Below are 14,882 nucleotides of genomic sequence, written 5' to 3' on the forward strand. Positions count from 1 at the left end.
GTTTGAGAAGCCTTGCACTAGGCCAGGGTCTCTCAACCTCAGCACTGTCATTTCTTTATTGTGGGCATTGCAGAATGTGTAGCAGCATCCCTGGCCTCTACCTACTAGATACCAAGTAGTACCCCTCAGGACAACCAAGTGTTTCCAGACATTACCAAATGTCCTTTGGGGGAAAAATGTCTCTGGTTGAGAACCACTGCACTAGGCTATGCTATTCCTTTCTCTGCCAGGGCTGCCAGCCCTGTTGGTGATGACTTTAATTTAGAACCTCCCTTCCCCCTCACAATCTCATAATTTACCTATTTTCAGTTAACCTCTGCGGGGCAGGGATTGTGTCTTTATTACTCTGATTCCAGCCCCCAGCCCAGACCTGACATAGATTATTATTCTGATTTCAGCCCCCAGCCCAGACCTGGCATAGATGAGGGGTCAGTTTTGTAAGCTCTGGGTGAGGTAAGGGAGCAGCCCTTTCAGTTAAGGGTCCCCAAAGAAAGTGGCATTTGAGTTGAGTCAGACACATGGCAGATAGCTGCTCTTTAAGCCCAGTTGAATCTTGTCAGATTTTCTGAATGGATTCTCCCCATTACCCCTCTGCAGACTCCCCCTCCCCATTTATCTGGGCAGCCAGGTAAATCCAAGAGACCTCCAGCCCTAGACCGCTTTTTCACCTTCCAGAGGCCAACCTCTGCCCACACCAGTGACCCTACCACTTCCCAGAGCAGTTGGGTGAATTCTAATCCTTTTAAATCCACCCTGGCAATCCTGTCCCCCTTTGCAAGGCCCTCCTTTTCCCATCCTCCGTTGCTGCCAGAAGTGGCCATGTCATCTGATTCTAGCCAAGAAATGGCACCGGAAGTCTGCTGAGGAGCTTGTGGAAGTTCCAGCCATTAAAAGAAAACAGGCAGGTAAGGAAGGTGTTTTGTTTTTTCCCTGCTTGTTTTTCCACCTCTGGGGACATGACAGTCATCATGGCACCATGAGGCTGCAAGCTGAAACATCACTAAAGTGCTTACAAAGACACAGTAGAGGCTGGGCTTGGTGGCTCAAGCCTGTAATCCCAGCACTTTGGGAGGCCGAGGCGGGTGGATCACTTGAGGTCAGGAGTTCGAGACCAACCTGGTCAATATGGTGAAACCCCATCTTTACTGAAAATACAAAAATTAGCTGGGTGTGGTGGCGCATGCCTGTAATCCCAGCTACTCAGAGGCTGAGGCAGGAGAATCGCTTGAACCCAGGAGGCAAAGGTTGCAGTGAGCCGAGATTGTGCCACTACATTCCAGCCTGGGCGACAGAGACTGTCTCAAAAAACAAACAAAACACAGTAGAGTGATTAGAAGTCCATGGGCCCCACCACTGGGCTTTAGTAAATGGCCACTTAATTAGGCTTGCCATTACTTGCAGTATTTGCCTGGCCCTGCTCACCCCACCTCTTCTGCTTGGAAAATAATCCTTGGCTTTGCCCAAGATGGTGGGACTGGGGCTGGAACTCACAGGACAAAGGAAATAAAAGTCTCAACTATCCTCATACCTGAGAGCAAATCCCAGGTTGTGTCATTGATCCCTGGCCTCTTGCAAACTCTCTCACCCATGCCCATGGTTTCTGTTACTTCCTGGACACTAATAATTGAAATTTCCAGGTTAAGGATTTCTCTACCTACTCAGTGGTCCACAATCTACCCTTTACCGTCAAGATTCCCTCCTCTTCATGGTTTCCTAGTCAGATGCTGTGGTGGTCATACTGGGCCTTTGCCTCATCTTCCCATCCATGGTTCTATTGGGCCTTCCAGTGTCTTTCAAACATCATCTCTCCACTCCCCTGTCTCCACCCTCTTTCTCACATTCCTGGGCAAATCTAACTCCCCTTTCTGCTTCTCAGCCCATCAACACCATTCAGCCTGCCCTACCTGCTTCAATTCCATGTTCTACTGTTACATGTGCAATACCTCAGATGCCTTTTTCATAGTTGTGACGTGTCCCTGGTCCACTCCCAGTGTTTTCCTAGACAGTGGTGATCAGGTATGAATTCTCCAAGGTCCCAGTAATCACCCCAGCTTGGCCACCCTCTACCCCTACAGGGATTTGCAAGCAGGCTTTTCACTTTAGACTTTTTAATATTTCATACAGCGATTATGGTGCATTCAGGAACCCAACCCCCCAAACCCACTAGGAGGGCTCCCACCCCTGCCCTCCCACCCCATTTCAGGGCCCCAGGGCTTAGGGTGGAGGAAGGGGAGGTAACCACCCATCTAGGGACTGACCCTGGAGACTGTCCCTGCCCTGCCTCACCCTCCCCAGGAGATAGAGGGCAACACCTGGGCACAACCCCCCACAACCCCCTCCCCCAACCCTGCTTGTGCACATATGCACACTATGGCTCCTTGCTGAGCTGGTCAGTTCCTGGCAGGGCCCCTACCCAACAGCACCGAGTGGGATGGGAGCAAGAGGGCTGAGCTGGGGAGACCCTGAGAAGGAAGGAGGCCCCAGCTATGGGACTGCAGGAGAGAAAGAGTGGGGCCCCCCACCTTGTCCATTTCCCAGAGTCTCTGGTAGTCCCCAGATCCTCCTGCAGCTAGGGATGGCAGGCAGGGGTAGGAAGGCGAGTGGCCGTGGCATGCTTTCCCATAGCCGATCCCAGGGTCTGGTGATGATCAGGGTTCCAAATAGGGGCTGTGTCCCTGTCTCTGAAAGGCTGGGAGCAGGGCTTCATTGCACAAAATACTGTGGGAGGGCCACACGCAGGGGGTGGGGCCCAGGCAATCTGTATACAGAGATATTGCATTTAAAAAAATGAAAACCTCATTTAAAATAATTAAAAAAAAAAACAATGAATGAAACAAACCAAAAAAGGCCCACACAATATGAGGCAGGTGGGGCAGGGAGGAAAGCAGGCAGGGGATGCCTCAGACTCAAGGCATTGTCACCATCTTGTCTGAGTCGAGATTCCCAGCCTGAGCTAGCTCTGGACCCCTGGCTGGCCGTGGGGTAGTGGTCCTGGGGGATGGTATGATGAGGGGTAGGCCTGGCCTCAGTGTGGGAGGCTGGCACGGCCATGCTGTCCACCGGCAACTACCAAGATAGAGACAGACAGACAGACAGACCAAGTGAAGGAGTGATGAGAGCTTTGTTAGCACCCAGCAGACAGGCCAATGGGTGGGTTGACAGGCCAATGGTCGGGTGTTTGGACAGGCAGCAAGGGACAAGTGGGCAGGTGAACATGGCTCAGGCAGGTAGGCAGAGTAAGCAGGGAAGATGTAGTTGGGGGCTGCCCTGTGAGGGGTGTGGCATCCCTCCAGCCGCTGCCTGCTGGGGCCTCAGTCTGTGGCTTAGAATTCGGTGTCCACCACGCGGAAAGCTGGCCTGCCTGTAGGGGAAAGCAGAGCAGATGGCTGTTGGTGGTAAGCAGGTAGGTGGGTGGGGTGGGGAGGAAGACAAGGGGCTTACCTACCTGAGTCAGGCATCGACGAAGACCGAAGGCTGGCCTCCTTTTGTAGCTGAATCTCCTTTAGTGCAAATATGGAAGTAGCTACAGATGGGGGAGACATAGAAGTGGGGGATGACCCATGAGGTCATTCAGGACCAGCCCCATATGACCCCACTGGAAGAATTAGAAAACGCTGCCCCTTCTCTGAGAGGCTTGATCTTCATCTGTCAAACAATTCCATACACAAACCAGCTACAACCAGGGAAGATAAAATATGGACTATTACATGACACAAAGAAATTATTATTAATTTTGTCAAGTGGATTACGGTATTGCAGTTACCACCGGTTAAGTCTAGGTGATGGGTGGTGTTTGGGGTTTGCTTTATGTATTAATCCAGTGGGGAGATAGGGAAAGTGAGCAAATGTTTTTTGTAGGTTTGATAATAATGTTTGAAAAAAAATCTTTTATAGGTATATGCTGAAATTATTTAGGGATGAATGCTATGATGTCTGAGATTGGATGTGATTCAAAATAATCAGAGAGAATACAGATAAAACCAGATTGACCGTGAATTGATGACTTATTGGAGTACTTAGGGACTCATCATATTATTTTGACTAATATATAAATACATATATTTGAAAATATCCATATTAAAAAGTTTTTAAAAGTCAGATAGAAAAAGAGAACATCACATGTGATTCTATTTCTATAAAGTACAAGGACAGAAAAAAACTTATCCTTGCTGTTAGAGGTCAAAACAGTGGTCACCCTTTGGGGAGGGGCTGGGAATAACTGAAGGAGATGCAAGGGAGCTGGGGGTGGGGAGCTTTTAACATTCTGTTTCTTGACTTTTGTGCTAGTTACAAGGATACGTTTCATTTATGAAAATTCATTGTATAGTATACTTACGATTTGTGCATTTTTTAGCGCATGTAAGGAAATGTCTACTTTAAAAAAGGTAAAATGCTATTGCATATATTTTTATGTATGTTTTAAATTTTTCATGAAAGGTAAAAGGAACTGAAAACTAAAAAATGTTTTCATAACAAATACAACCCATCACACCTGTGAACAAGATGCACCCCCCCCACTTAGAGTAGCATAGCCAGAATCCTACACAACCCGCCAGCTGGCCCCAGCAGTTCTGCTTCCCAGTCCCCACACTGGCCGGTTCATTCCCCAGCTCCACTCACTGTCAGGAAGTTTGTGGATCCGCTCCCCCAAACTGAGGAAGAATGGATGTTTCATGGCATCTTCTGCGGAGATCCGATTTCGACCCTCAAACTGAGTGGGGGTGGGGTGGGGGATAGTATTGATTATCTTCAATGAGTAGGTCTCTCTGCCCACCTCAGACCCTGCCCCTGGTTTGAGGCGGGGGTCCCTGTTTCCCCACACCTGGAATCCCATACCCCCAAGGCTGACCCAAGGTGGTCTCACCTGCAACAGCTTGGTGAGGAGGTCGGCCCCGTCGCTATCAAGTCTGCCACAAGGACAAAGAGACCTGCTTTAAAATGAGTTTGGACACTCTGGCCCCTAACGTCCACCCACCCACCAGCCTCACCGGGGTGCGTGGCTCAAAAGGGCCTCGGCTCGGTACTTGGGGTAGTTGTATGTCTTGAACTCCTCATTGGACAGGATGCCTGGCCACGTCTCCTCAGTTGGGGTTCCTAGTAGGGAAGAGGAGTTACCCCAAGCATCTCACAGGTCCTCTCTGTGTCTCCACAGCGTCTAGGGCCCATGCCTCCTCACCTAAGATGCGGAAGATGAAGTGTAGCTGTTCCTCCACCGTGGAGCCCGGGAAGAGGGGCCGGCCTGTGGCCATCTCATAGAAGATGCAGCCCACACCCCTGGGCAGGGAGGGCACAGTGAATAGAGAGGCAGCTGACTGGGTGGCTGTTATGACCAAGCCACCCCCTATACCACGTGGCCCCTGCCACACTTCCACCTGTCCTTACCACATGTCAATCTGAGTGGAGTAGTCCGTGGACCCGAGCAGGATGTCAGGGGGCCGGTACCACAGTGTTACCACCTCATTGGAGTATGTCTTTGTTGGGATTGACTTGGCTCGGGCCAGGCCTGGAAATCAGACAAAGGACAGCTAGAGTGAGGGGATCATGGGCAAAGTCTGGGGGAGAGTGCAGTTGAGACTGAGGGTGTCCTAGGCAAAATCTGGGAAGGCTGAAGGGAAGTGAGACTAAGTGGTCATGGGAAAGTAGGAGGCTGGTGAGCCAATGAGAAGAAGGGGGAGGCCAGTGGTACCAAAGTCAGCCAGCTTGAGCTCTCCCCTCTCGTTGATGAGCAGGTTCTGGGGCTTGAGGTCTCGGTGTAGCACCTTCTGCCGGTGGCAGTAGGCCAGGCCACGGAGCAGCTGGAACAGGAACAGCTGGGGACCCAGGAATGGCAGGCAGAGATCAAAGACTATCCACTAGCCCGACCCCCAGCAGGCACTGCTCCCCTCCCAAACACAGACACCAGGCCCAGAGCCTTGTCACACGATAGAGGACAGGGTCCCAGTGCCCTCCAAGGGCTCCTAGCAAAAAAAGCCAAAGGGAAAAGTCCATTTCTGGGAGATTTGTGGGTTGGAGTGGGTGAGTGGGGGCCCCCTTGTGCCCCTGCTGCCTGCCCCACACCCACTTTCACATTGTGCATGTTGATGATGTTCCCACAGTCATCCAGGTACTGCTTCAGGTCCTTGTCCTGAGGAAAGAAGAGGTGGTACAAGAATGAGGGTTACCTCCTACGGCTCCTGGCCTTCTCCCCACCTCCCCCAGGACCCAGTGCCACCCAACCTTACCAGGTACTCAAAGACAAGGGTGAGGGACTTCTCCGTGTGGATAATGTCATGTAGCGTAACGATGTTGGCGTGTTTGAGGTCCTTGAGCAGGGACACTGCAGGAAGCATGGGAGTGGGACGGGAAGAGTCAGGGTCCTACCCTCAGGACAGAGGTGAGGACAAGGACTAGAAAAGGACAAGCCCAGGTTTTCTTTCTTTCTCCAGACAGTTCAGGGTAATGCCTCGGAGCCACCAGCTCTAACCCACCTCATGCAAGTTGTGTCTCCATGTTGCAGATGTGGAAAGTAAGACTCAGAGGAGAATATGGAGCAAGAACCTGGGATTGCAGCCCCAGGCTCATGTGACACTAGATTTTCACAACCTGTTTTTGGTTTCTGGGAAGGGGCCTGGCTCCAACCCTCAGTACACAGGCCTGCAGCATCATGTGAAATTGAATTTGCACACTCAATTTCAGTGCAATTCAAATTCATTCCATGTGATATTCTGACTAGAAATTGTTACAGTAAATAAATTGGTGAACACTTTCAGGGGTGTTCTCGGAACCAAACCCTGGTTTGCAATTCATCCACCTTTTATCCAAATGGGAACAGATTCCTGGTTACCCTGATTATTACCTGGGTATGTGCGTGACAGGCATTCCCATGAAAGCCAGAGTGTTTTGCAGGGGGTCCCAGAGTCTTTGTTCTCATTATGGAGTGTGTGCACCAGGGGTGAGTTGGGGAAGCCTGGGGCAGATGGGATGGGGGTGTGTACCTTCCCGGATGGCAGTGCAGGGTGCCCCCTCTTCATGTTCCAGTCTGATCTCCTTGAGTGCCACAAGGTTGTCTGTGAGCTTGCTTTTGCCTTTGTAGACGGTGGCATAGGTACCCTGGAATGTGAGGAAGTGTGACAGGAGAGGTGCTATGAGATTCCAGGAGTTCCCACTGACCTTTATCCCCACCATGGGCCTCCTAGCTGCCTCTCACCTCGCCCAGCTTGTCCAGCTTAATGTAGGTCTCCAGTTTCCCAAAGCCAATCTCAGACTGTGGGACAAATGAGGCAGGCTGAAGCAAGTTCAGAAGGGTCTGGGAGAGGAGGAGAAAAAGGAGAGGACAGGAACAGAAGGTGCTTACTAGGCTGACACGACGGAGGCGGCGGCTGAGGGGCTTGTCAAAGATGGGGCTATTGAGGGTCAGCTTCTCCAGGTAGCCCTCAGGCAGCCGGATGTCAGCTGGTAGTGATAGGCGCTTGTTGATGTCCTAGCAGGTAAGGCGAGAGAGAAACAGGATCATGAGTTCCACCTCCCCAGGTCCAACCCCCTTTTCCAGCTCCTCCACCATCCAGACTGGGTCAAGCACCTCAGTGGAGATCTTGCGTGGGGGATGGTTGCGCATGCGCACTCTCACTGGAGACTGCACCTCATCCGAGGAAGTGGCTGAAGCCTGGTCACTCTCCCCATCAGACCCCATCTTCAAGTCCTCGTGCACAATCTCTGGTGGCAGGGAGAGGGGTAGGGCAGGCCAGGTGGGGTCAGAAACCACAGGACAACCCCTCCCCCATGAGACATATTCCATCATCACACATGTGTGCACATGGCCCCCAGAGGAAACCTGGAATCCCTCGGGGAGAGGGTGATAGGGCCCAGGAAAGCTCAGGTACATCTAGGACAGGTTCAACTGGGGGGTGGGGAGGCAAAAGTCACCTGGTGGAGCCCTTCCTTCCAAGGGAAAGCTGAGCTCAGAACTGGTAGCTAGGTGGTGGCAGGGGAAGCCAAGGGTCCTGGGAAGGCAGGCCCAGGGCAGGCAGGTACCAGAGGCCTGAGGAGGCCATCACAGAGGGCAGAAGGGCAGAGGGAGCCTTGGGGCAACTGTGACAGGCAAGGCACCCTCTGCCCCCCTACAACGGGGCCTGGGCAGAAAGGCAAGGAGAGGAGTGCAGATGGACAGATAGACCGAGGGTGTTGAGAGAAGATGGGAGGGAAGGCGGAGAAGACAGCACATGGGGGGCAGAGAAAGGGCAGAAAATTGAGAGGAAAATGAGGAATGTGGCCACGAGGCAACACCTGGGAAGCAGCCTGGGGTCATATGGGAGAGGGGGTAGCCAGTGGACCCACCTGGTGCAGAGCTGAGTGGGCCCCGTGCAGAACGAAGTTCCCCAGGAGCAGCACGTGTGGGGGCCTCTCCAGGGTCACTGCCGCCACCACCACCACTCTCATCCAGGCCTATCTGCTCAGGGGCACCATTGGTCTTGTCTATGCCTCGGCCACCTCGGAGTGTCATTGACAGCTGCCGTTTGATCTTCTTCATCCGATCCATGGCGATCTGAACAAGGGACAAGGATGGAAATGGGTCTCATATTAACATTTGCTTGATCACCATGGGTCCCCTAAAGCCCACAGTCTAGCAGGGGGCACTGACATGAACTTGTCAGTGCTCACTCAACCAATATGGACCCCAGAGCCACTCAGGATTTCTGGAAACCCAACATGGACCGGGATCTTTGTAAGTACCTGCCCACCCACACAGCCAGCTCCACTGGGACCCTGCTCCTAAGTAGCCCACCTGAGCTCTCAGATTTAGGTGGCTGATTGAGGGCAAGGGCCCAAACGATGGATTGTTGGCCTCTAGGGGAAAAGCCCCACTGCAGGAGCAGAAGGCTCCACAGCAGATCTTCTCAGGTACAGCTGCAGTGATGGGCCCAGCCATGGGTCGGCCAGGGCGTGTGCCGAGAATTGAAGGATGGGTGACATGGCCTCGAGCACGCCCATAGAGTGGCATAGTTCCCCTGGCACCACCCTCAAAGGCCAAGGCAGATTATTCCCTGTGGCCACAGGGACCCTCCTCCTGACTTCTCTAGCACTCATCGTCATGACAACCACTGCATCATCCCATTCATCTACCCAGGTGGGTGGGGGGGGGGGGGGAGTGTGTGTCAGGGTGTCCTGCCCAGACCCACCCACTGGGTGGGATTGTGTGTGGGGGGGTCTCAGTGTATACCAGCTGTTCTCAAGACTGCCAGAAAGGTTTGATCAGGTTAGGACCCCTAGGGTCCAATTTAGACTTTTACAAGCCAGGTCACGTTTCTCCTCTACTCAAGAATGTACTACATTTCCCATCACCCCAAATACACGCCCCAGTCCTCAATGTGGCCCACAGGTCTTTCTTTACCTCATTTGGCCCTCTTACCTCTCTGCCCACCCCCCACCCCCCCAACCGCCCCACCACCATTCCTACTTGCTGCTCTGCAACCACACCCAGCAGAATCCCACCTCAGGGCCTTCACACTGGCTGTTCCTGGTACCTTGGAACACCCTTCCCCTAAATTTCGAAATGGCTCACTCCCCTCTCCCTTCAGGCCATTGCTCAAAAGTCACCTTTTCATGAGGCCTCCATGAATAACCCTATTTAAAATCTCAACCATCCCGAGCTCCCTTACCTTGCCAGTTATCCCCCCAGCACTCATTACCTCCTCAGAAATGACACCACCTACTTATTGGTTTCTTTAGTCTTTACTGTCTATCTCCTCACCGCCACAACTAGAAGAGCAGCTCCGCCAGGGTAGATTTCTGTGTTTAGGTCACGGCTATATCCTGAGGACCTGGAATAGTGACTGACACAGAGTAGATGCTCAAAAAGTGCTTATGGCAGAAATAAGTGAATCGGGGGGCTGAGGGCCTAGGACCAACCTCTGCTGAGGTGATGATTCCCTGCTATTCATTGAACAACCCTAAACAAGGTAGCCCAGGGATGCTGGCATCGACAGGAAGATGACCTAGATGGATTGCTGAAGGGAACGGGGCCACCAAAAGGCTTAGGCCAGCCGTCTTCTGCTTCCTCTTGGGCTCTGGGCCAGCAAGGAGGGGGAAAGACCTGGCCCAGGAACCATCTGGACTCACAGCAGGGCCTAAGATGGCCCCGGGCCCAAGGGAAGTAGAGCTAGATAGGAGGTCGAGGATGAGACTGGGGCTGGATTTGAGGAGAGAAATGGGTCATCTGCTACCTTGAAATCAGGTGCTTCCTCCAGCAGTTCCCACCCCCACCTGGCTGAACTCACTATCCCCAGGAGGGGTAGGGGCCACCCTAGCAGAAACACCTCAGATACAGGATGAGGTCCATCCATGGAGAACCCAGGATGATGACAAAACATCCTGACCTGGGAGGCTGAATACTGGGCCTAAGGCGAGGAAGGTAAAGCATGGCCAGCTCCCAAAGACAACCTTGTGTCCCCATATGGCACAGATACCCAGTTGCTTTGCATGTTGCGACAGGGAGTAGGGGAGGGGCTGGGGGAGACTGGAAGTAGGGCTGAATGGAGGATGGGGAGGGAGCCAGGAGGAGCCATGGGTCCATGACCTCTAACTGGAAACCCCAAGGGCTGGACATGCTCTGGAGTTCAGTTTCTTGGGATTTTAGGAAGATGGGGTGTAAAATCTGTATATCACATGACACTCCCAGAAAGAGGGATGGGGGGGGGGGCTCAGGCAAGCCCCTGTGAACAGAGATAATTGAACATTTATACTCAAGGAAACTTTTAAATATCATTTCAGTTGACTGAGCTTTTTAGAGTTCAAAAAAGTGAAGGAGGGAGCAAGAAATTGGACATAAAACTTTACCCCAAAAAGGGCACATGTCCTGCCTGACTCTTCCTGATCCCCAAAGACATACACCCATCCTCAGACTACTCTCATACTCAAGGATACTAACCACACCAACCACTAAGGACCTGGTCATCGCACTCTATGTCCTGATCCCCATTAATACACGCTACACCCTCAAGGAGGCCTCACTACATCTTACCTGCTATTATCTCATATACCATCAGCATTCAAAGCCCTAACACATAACATACCGCCCTGAACTCTGTCAGCACACACTCAGCCTCCTCTAAGTAACTCTTGCCACCACATTCTTGGGCCCCTCCCTGGCCTAGCTTCTTGTTACCTTCTCCATAGCACTGACTCCCCTCATTAACATATTGTTCCCCTTACATGATTCTGACCTCTATTAACATGTACTTGGGGTACTCTATAGCTGACCCACGTTAGCACTCACTGGACCTTCTTCATGCTGCTCTGAATGCTGTTAACATAAAGTGAACCTTACAGAAAGATCTCTAGCCGGTGTTACCCACACTCAGGCCCCTTCACAGCTATGACCATCTTAACACACATTCCAGTCCTTCCACTGTCCTGTCCCCTCGGTCAGCACAAACTGAGTCTTTACTCAGGCCTGATTTCTATTAGCACACGCTGGGCCTCACACAGTCCTGCCTCCCCGTTAGTACACTCTGAACCCTTACTCAGCCCTATTCCCCAGGGACACAAGAACACACTGTTCTACCATGGCCTGACCCTCATTAGTGCACACAGGTCTCCATTCAGCCCTGACTCCCATTAGCACACACTTCAGCCCTCCCTAGCTGTAATCCACTTTAGCACACCGAGATCATCACACATTCCTGTCCTCTATTGCTCTCTGCTCCGACCCCTCCACAGATATAATCCCTGTTGGTTCACACTTAGATCCCTTCATGAAAGCCCTGATCCCCCTTATTACACACTAGATCCCCTCTGCAGCACTACTCCCAAGTAGCACCCCCTGGAACCTCAACATACTCCGGTCCTCCGCGGACACAAGGGCACAATCTTTGCAAGGTTCTGATGCTTATTAGCATATTCCAGACTTTACACAGCTGACTCTCCCAATGGCACACATTGAAGAGCCTCTATGGCTCTAAACCCACATTAGCAACCACCAGAACTTCTTATATTACCCTGCTCCTTCCTAGTGTGCCCTCGAGACTCACATTCCGTGTCCATGGACACACTCACACCTCACATCACCTTGACTCTTCGTCCACTGAGCCTCTGACGGTGCTAAAACACTTCCTTCCCCACCACCCCTTCCCGGGCCCAGGTAGACACACAATTCTCATCTCCCTTAGGCCAGGCTCAGGTCTTCCCCAGTCCTTCCTCCATTCTGCCCTCATTAGCATATACTGGGTCCCAAACTACCTAGACCTTCGAGGCCACAGGCATACACTCTACAGCCATGACCCCCACTGGCACACACGCCTCACTCGAGTCCTTCAACTACCTGCCCTCCAAAAGCACACACTGCATTCTCACACACCGCAGGCCCCAGGGACAGACACGCAGCATTAACAGCATCCCGGGCCTCTCTGCCACACGCCAGGCCTCAGAGCCCTGACCCCATCAGCACACGTTCTGGTACCTGTGCCACCCTGTCCCCCATGAACACACACCGGGCCTCTCCGCGGACATAACCCCTATGAGCATGTCTTGGAACTTCCTCGACACTCCCCGTTATACACCCTCGGGTCCCTCACCCGCTCCGCACCCCGCCCTCCTTCCACAAGCACACACGGGGCCTTGAACCTTGCACGGCTTATTGGCATGAGGCTTACTGCCACATGCTCCGACCCCCATTAGCAACCCCCCCCAAGTCTTTCACCCCATTGTCACCCATTTCCACACCCTTTGGTCCTTTGACCCCCATTAGCACCCACAGCACTTCCCACCCCAGCTCCCAGGACGGGCCCAGGGCGGGGCCAAGGTCAGGGAGGCCCCAAATGACCCCCGCCCCGGTGCATTCTGGGAAATTCGCCGGGGGTGGGGGCACCTGCCAGCCCGGCAGCCCAGACCCCTGGGCACCGCCCGGGGTGGGTTCTGAAGGAGGAGGGGCAGCCCCCACGCCTCGGGGACGCGCTCACCGGCGGGGGCGCGCGAGCAACCTCAGAGCCGCGGGGCCGGCGCGGTGGCGCCTGGGGCGGCGGCCCGGGATGAGGCCGCGCGACCTCCTTCTCCTCCTGTTCGCCGCAGGCGCCCGTCCCAGTAGTCTTCAGCCATGGTTGCTGGGCCCGGGCCGCCGCCGGCTGAGGAGGAGGAGGCGGCGGCGGCGGCGGTGGCTGAGGCGGAGGCGGCGTCCCGCTCAGCCGGCCATGAGCTTGGCCGCTGCGGGCGATGCCCCCGGGCTCGTTGGCGCCGGCTCGAATCCGAGTGCTCACGGCGGCTCGCGGCTCAGAGCCGGCTGATCGCGGAGTGGCGGCGGATCCCAGGGCCGAACAGCCAACGGCCCAACCGCCGCGCGCGCCGCGCTCCGCGCATGCGCACGCAGGCGCTCGGAAGGGTGAAGTGGAAAGGAGGGGACTCACCTCGGACTGCCTGTACCAAAGGACCCGTCCGCAGCGGGAGGGGACGCGGCCATCGCGAGCCCACAGAGGGATGCGGCGCCAGGCCGGGGACGGCACCAGGGAGAAGTGTGGAGGCTGTTTAGTACTCAGTTCCGATCTTGGCAGAAGTTTGCTAGCGCCTAGGTGAGCAGCGGCCAGTAACCTGGCGCGTCCATCACCACTGGCTCCCCCTACTCGGTCTCACTTGGTACATCCCCATGGTGGCAAACGGGACTTTTACAAGGAGGAAAAAGAGAAATGAAGCACTCCGTTCTAGTCCCTTGAAGTGCCTGGGGAGGAAGGCATTGTAAAGGTTCGCGAGAAGATGACTTTTTGAGGAGAGGCAGCCTGAAGAGTTATTGGCCTTTACCACCTTACCTAGGGCAGCGTATCCCCGCCCAACTGCCCCCCCCCCACCGCTACCTTATTCCCATAGTGAACGTGTGTAGCCCCGCCCTTTGAGGTTGTCGCCCAGCCAATCGGATTTGCTCTCTGTGGCGAGGCCGAGCAAGAATAAAGGGCGTGGCTGACTGAAGAGGCGTGATTTCGCTCTCTACCCAACTCCACACGCCTCTGCCCGGGTTTCATAGGTTTTCACCGTCAGTGGGGGTGGGGTCTTTTTTTTGTTCCGAGCTTCTCCTTAGCTATAGGCCGAATATTCCGCAAGGTGATTGGACAAAATTGCGCTCAATCGGGTCTCGTCCCGCCTTTAGCCCGCCCTCCATCTCATACAGCGGGCCTCCCGGGGTGGAACCGAGGCTGAGAAAGGAGGAAAAAGGCGGATCCTTAGAGGTGCAGGAGCCGCTACTGCGCATGCTTGAAACTTCGAGCCGGGCGGAGCCTCTTTTCTGCCTCACACGAGTATTTGCATAGGCGGCCGTGCGTTGGATTTTCCTGCCACCTCTCTTGCCCGCCACAGCCCCGCCCGTGCCTTCCCTCACTCTGCGGGTTTTTTGTTTTGTTTTGATGTCAGTCAACACAAGTAGAACACTCCGCGGTTTTATTTCCATTTTATTTATTGGGCGCCTGTTGTGTGACAAGCACTACCAGGTCGACCTCACTTCCTTCTGCTTGGAAAACCACACTATCCCGAAGTCCCGCTCAAAGGGCTGCAACCTCCAGCAGGCCTTCTGGCACATCCTTACACTATCCTGTTCCAAAGCAGCCTCCCGCCTCTTCTGGGCTTCCCTTTAGGGCAGCCTTGGTCACACCAGTTAGGATTTTCAGTAAGGTTTGTATTAGTGAAGATTTCCCGAGCCATGATGGGAGTGAAAACATTTGACAAGGCCAAAAGTCCTCCCCTTGGCCTAGAATAGGTCCATCACTTCTCTGACCTCATCTCTTCCTCTTCTTCCCCTGACTCACTGCCACCATACTAGTGCTCTTTCTAGCTGTTTCTGAGTGAAACGGGCACAATCCAGCCTCAGGGGTTTTGCATTTGCTGTGGTTCCCTTTGCCTGGAATGCTCCTGCCCCACATCCACGTGCCTCA

General features: G+C 53.7%; 1 protein-coding gene across 7 annotated transcripts; it reads right to left on the reverse strand.

The window, feature by feature from the left end:
* Window positions 1-2,091: 2,091 nt before the first annotated feature.
* Window positions 2,092-13,878, reverse strand: CDK16 (cyclin dependent kinase 16). Of its 7 annotated transcripts, none has more exons than XM_030934037.1 (17): window positions 13,374-13,620; window positions 9,728-9,809; window positions 8,314-8,521; window positions 7,559-7,692; window positions 7,334-7,459; window positions 7,187-7,243; window positions 6,975-7,089; window positions 6,222-6,316; window positions 6,062-6,124; window positions 5,687-5,810; window positions 5,383-5,503; window positions 5,177-5,274; window positions 4,989-5,094; window positions 4,865-4,907; window positions 4,621-4,711; window positions 3,446-3,523; window positions 2,092-3,361 (listed from the first exon to the last, which is right to left on the reverse strand). In XM_030934037.1, the coding sequence occupies exons 1-17, from the start codon at window positions 13,424-13,426 to the stop codon at window positions 3,324-3,326; spliced, it is 1,632 nt and encodes a 543-aa protein (XP_030789897.1). In that variant the 5' UTR covers window positions 13,427-13,620; the 3' UTR covers window positions 2,092-3,323. The 7 variants fall into 7 exon arrangements, with proteins under 7 accessions (XP_030789897.1, XP_030789900.1, XP_030789901.1 ...); XM_030934040.1 differs by lacking the exon at window positions 13,374-13,620 and adding an exon at window positions 12,933-13,360; XM_030934041.1 differs by lacking the exon at window positions 13,374-13,620 and adding an exon at window positions 12,933-13,360 and having other exon boundaries at window positions 9,690-9,809.
* Window positions 13,879-14,882: the final 1,004 nt, after the last annotated feature.

The sequence above is a fragment of the Rhinopithecus roxellana genome, chromosome 7 (genome assembly GCF_007565055.1).
Source record: "Rhinopithecus roxellana isolate Shanxi Qingling chromosome 7, ASM756505v1, whole genome shotgun sequence".
Classification (NCBI taxonomy): Eukaryota; Metazoa; Chordata; class Mammalia; order Primates; family Cercopithecidae; genus Rhinopithecus; species Rhinopithecus roxellana.

Bases quoted from the DNA above. Each gene is read 5' to 3' on its own strand.
- CDK16 (XM_030934042.1), bottom strand. From the start codon at position 8,977: ATGCCACTCTATGGGCGTGCTCGAGGCCATGTCACCCATCCTTCAATT. The intron at 7,693-8,313 runs GTGGGTCCACTG...CCCTGCCACCAG, and splicing joins CCCACTCAGCTCTGCACCAG to AGATTGTGCACGAGGACTTG. The intron at 3,524-4,620 runs GTGAGTGGAGCT...CCCCATCTGTAG, and splicing joins GATCCACAAACTTCCTGACA to CTACTTCCATATTTGCACTA.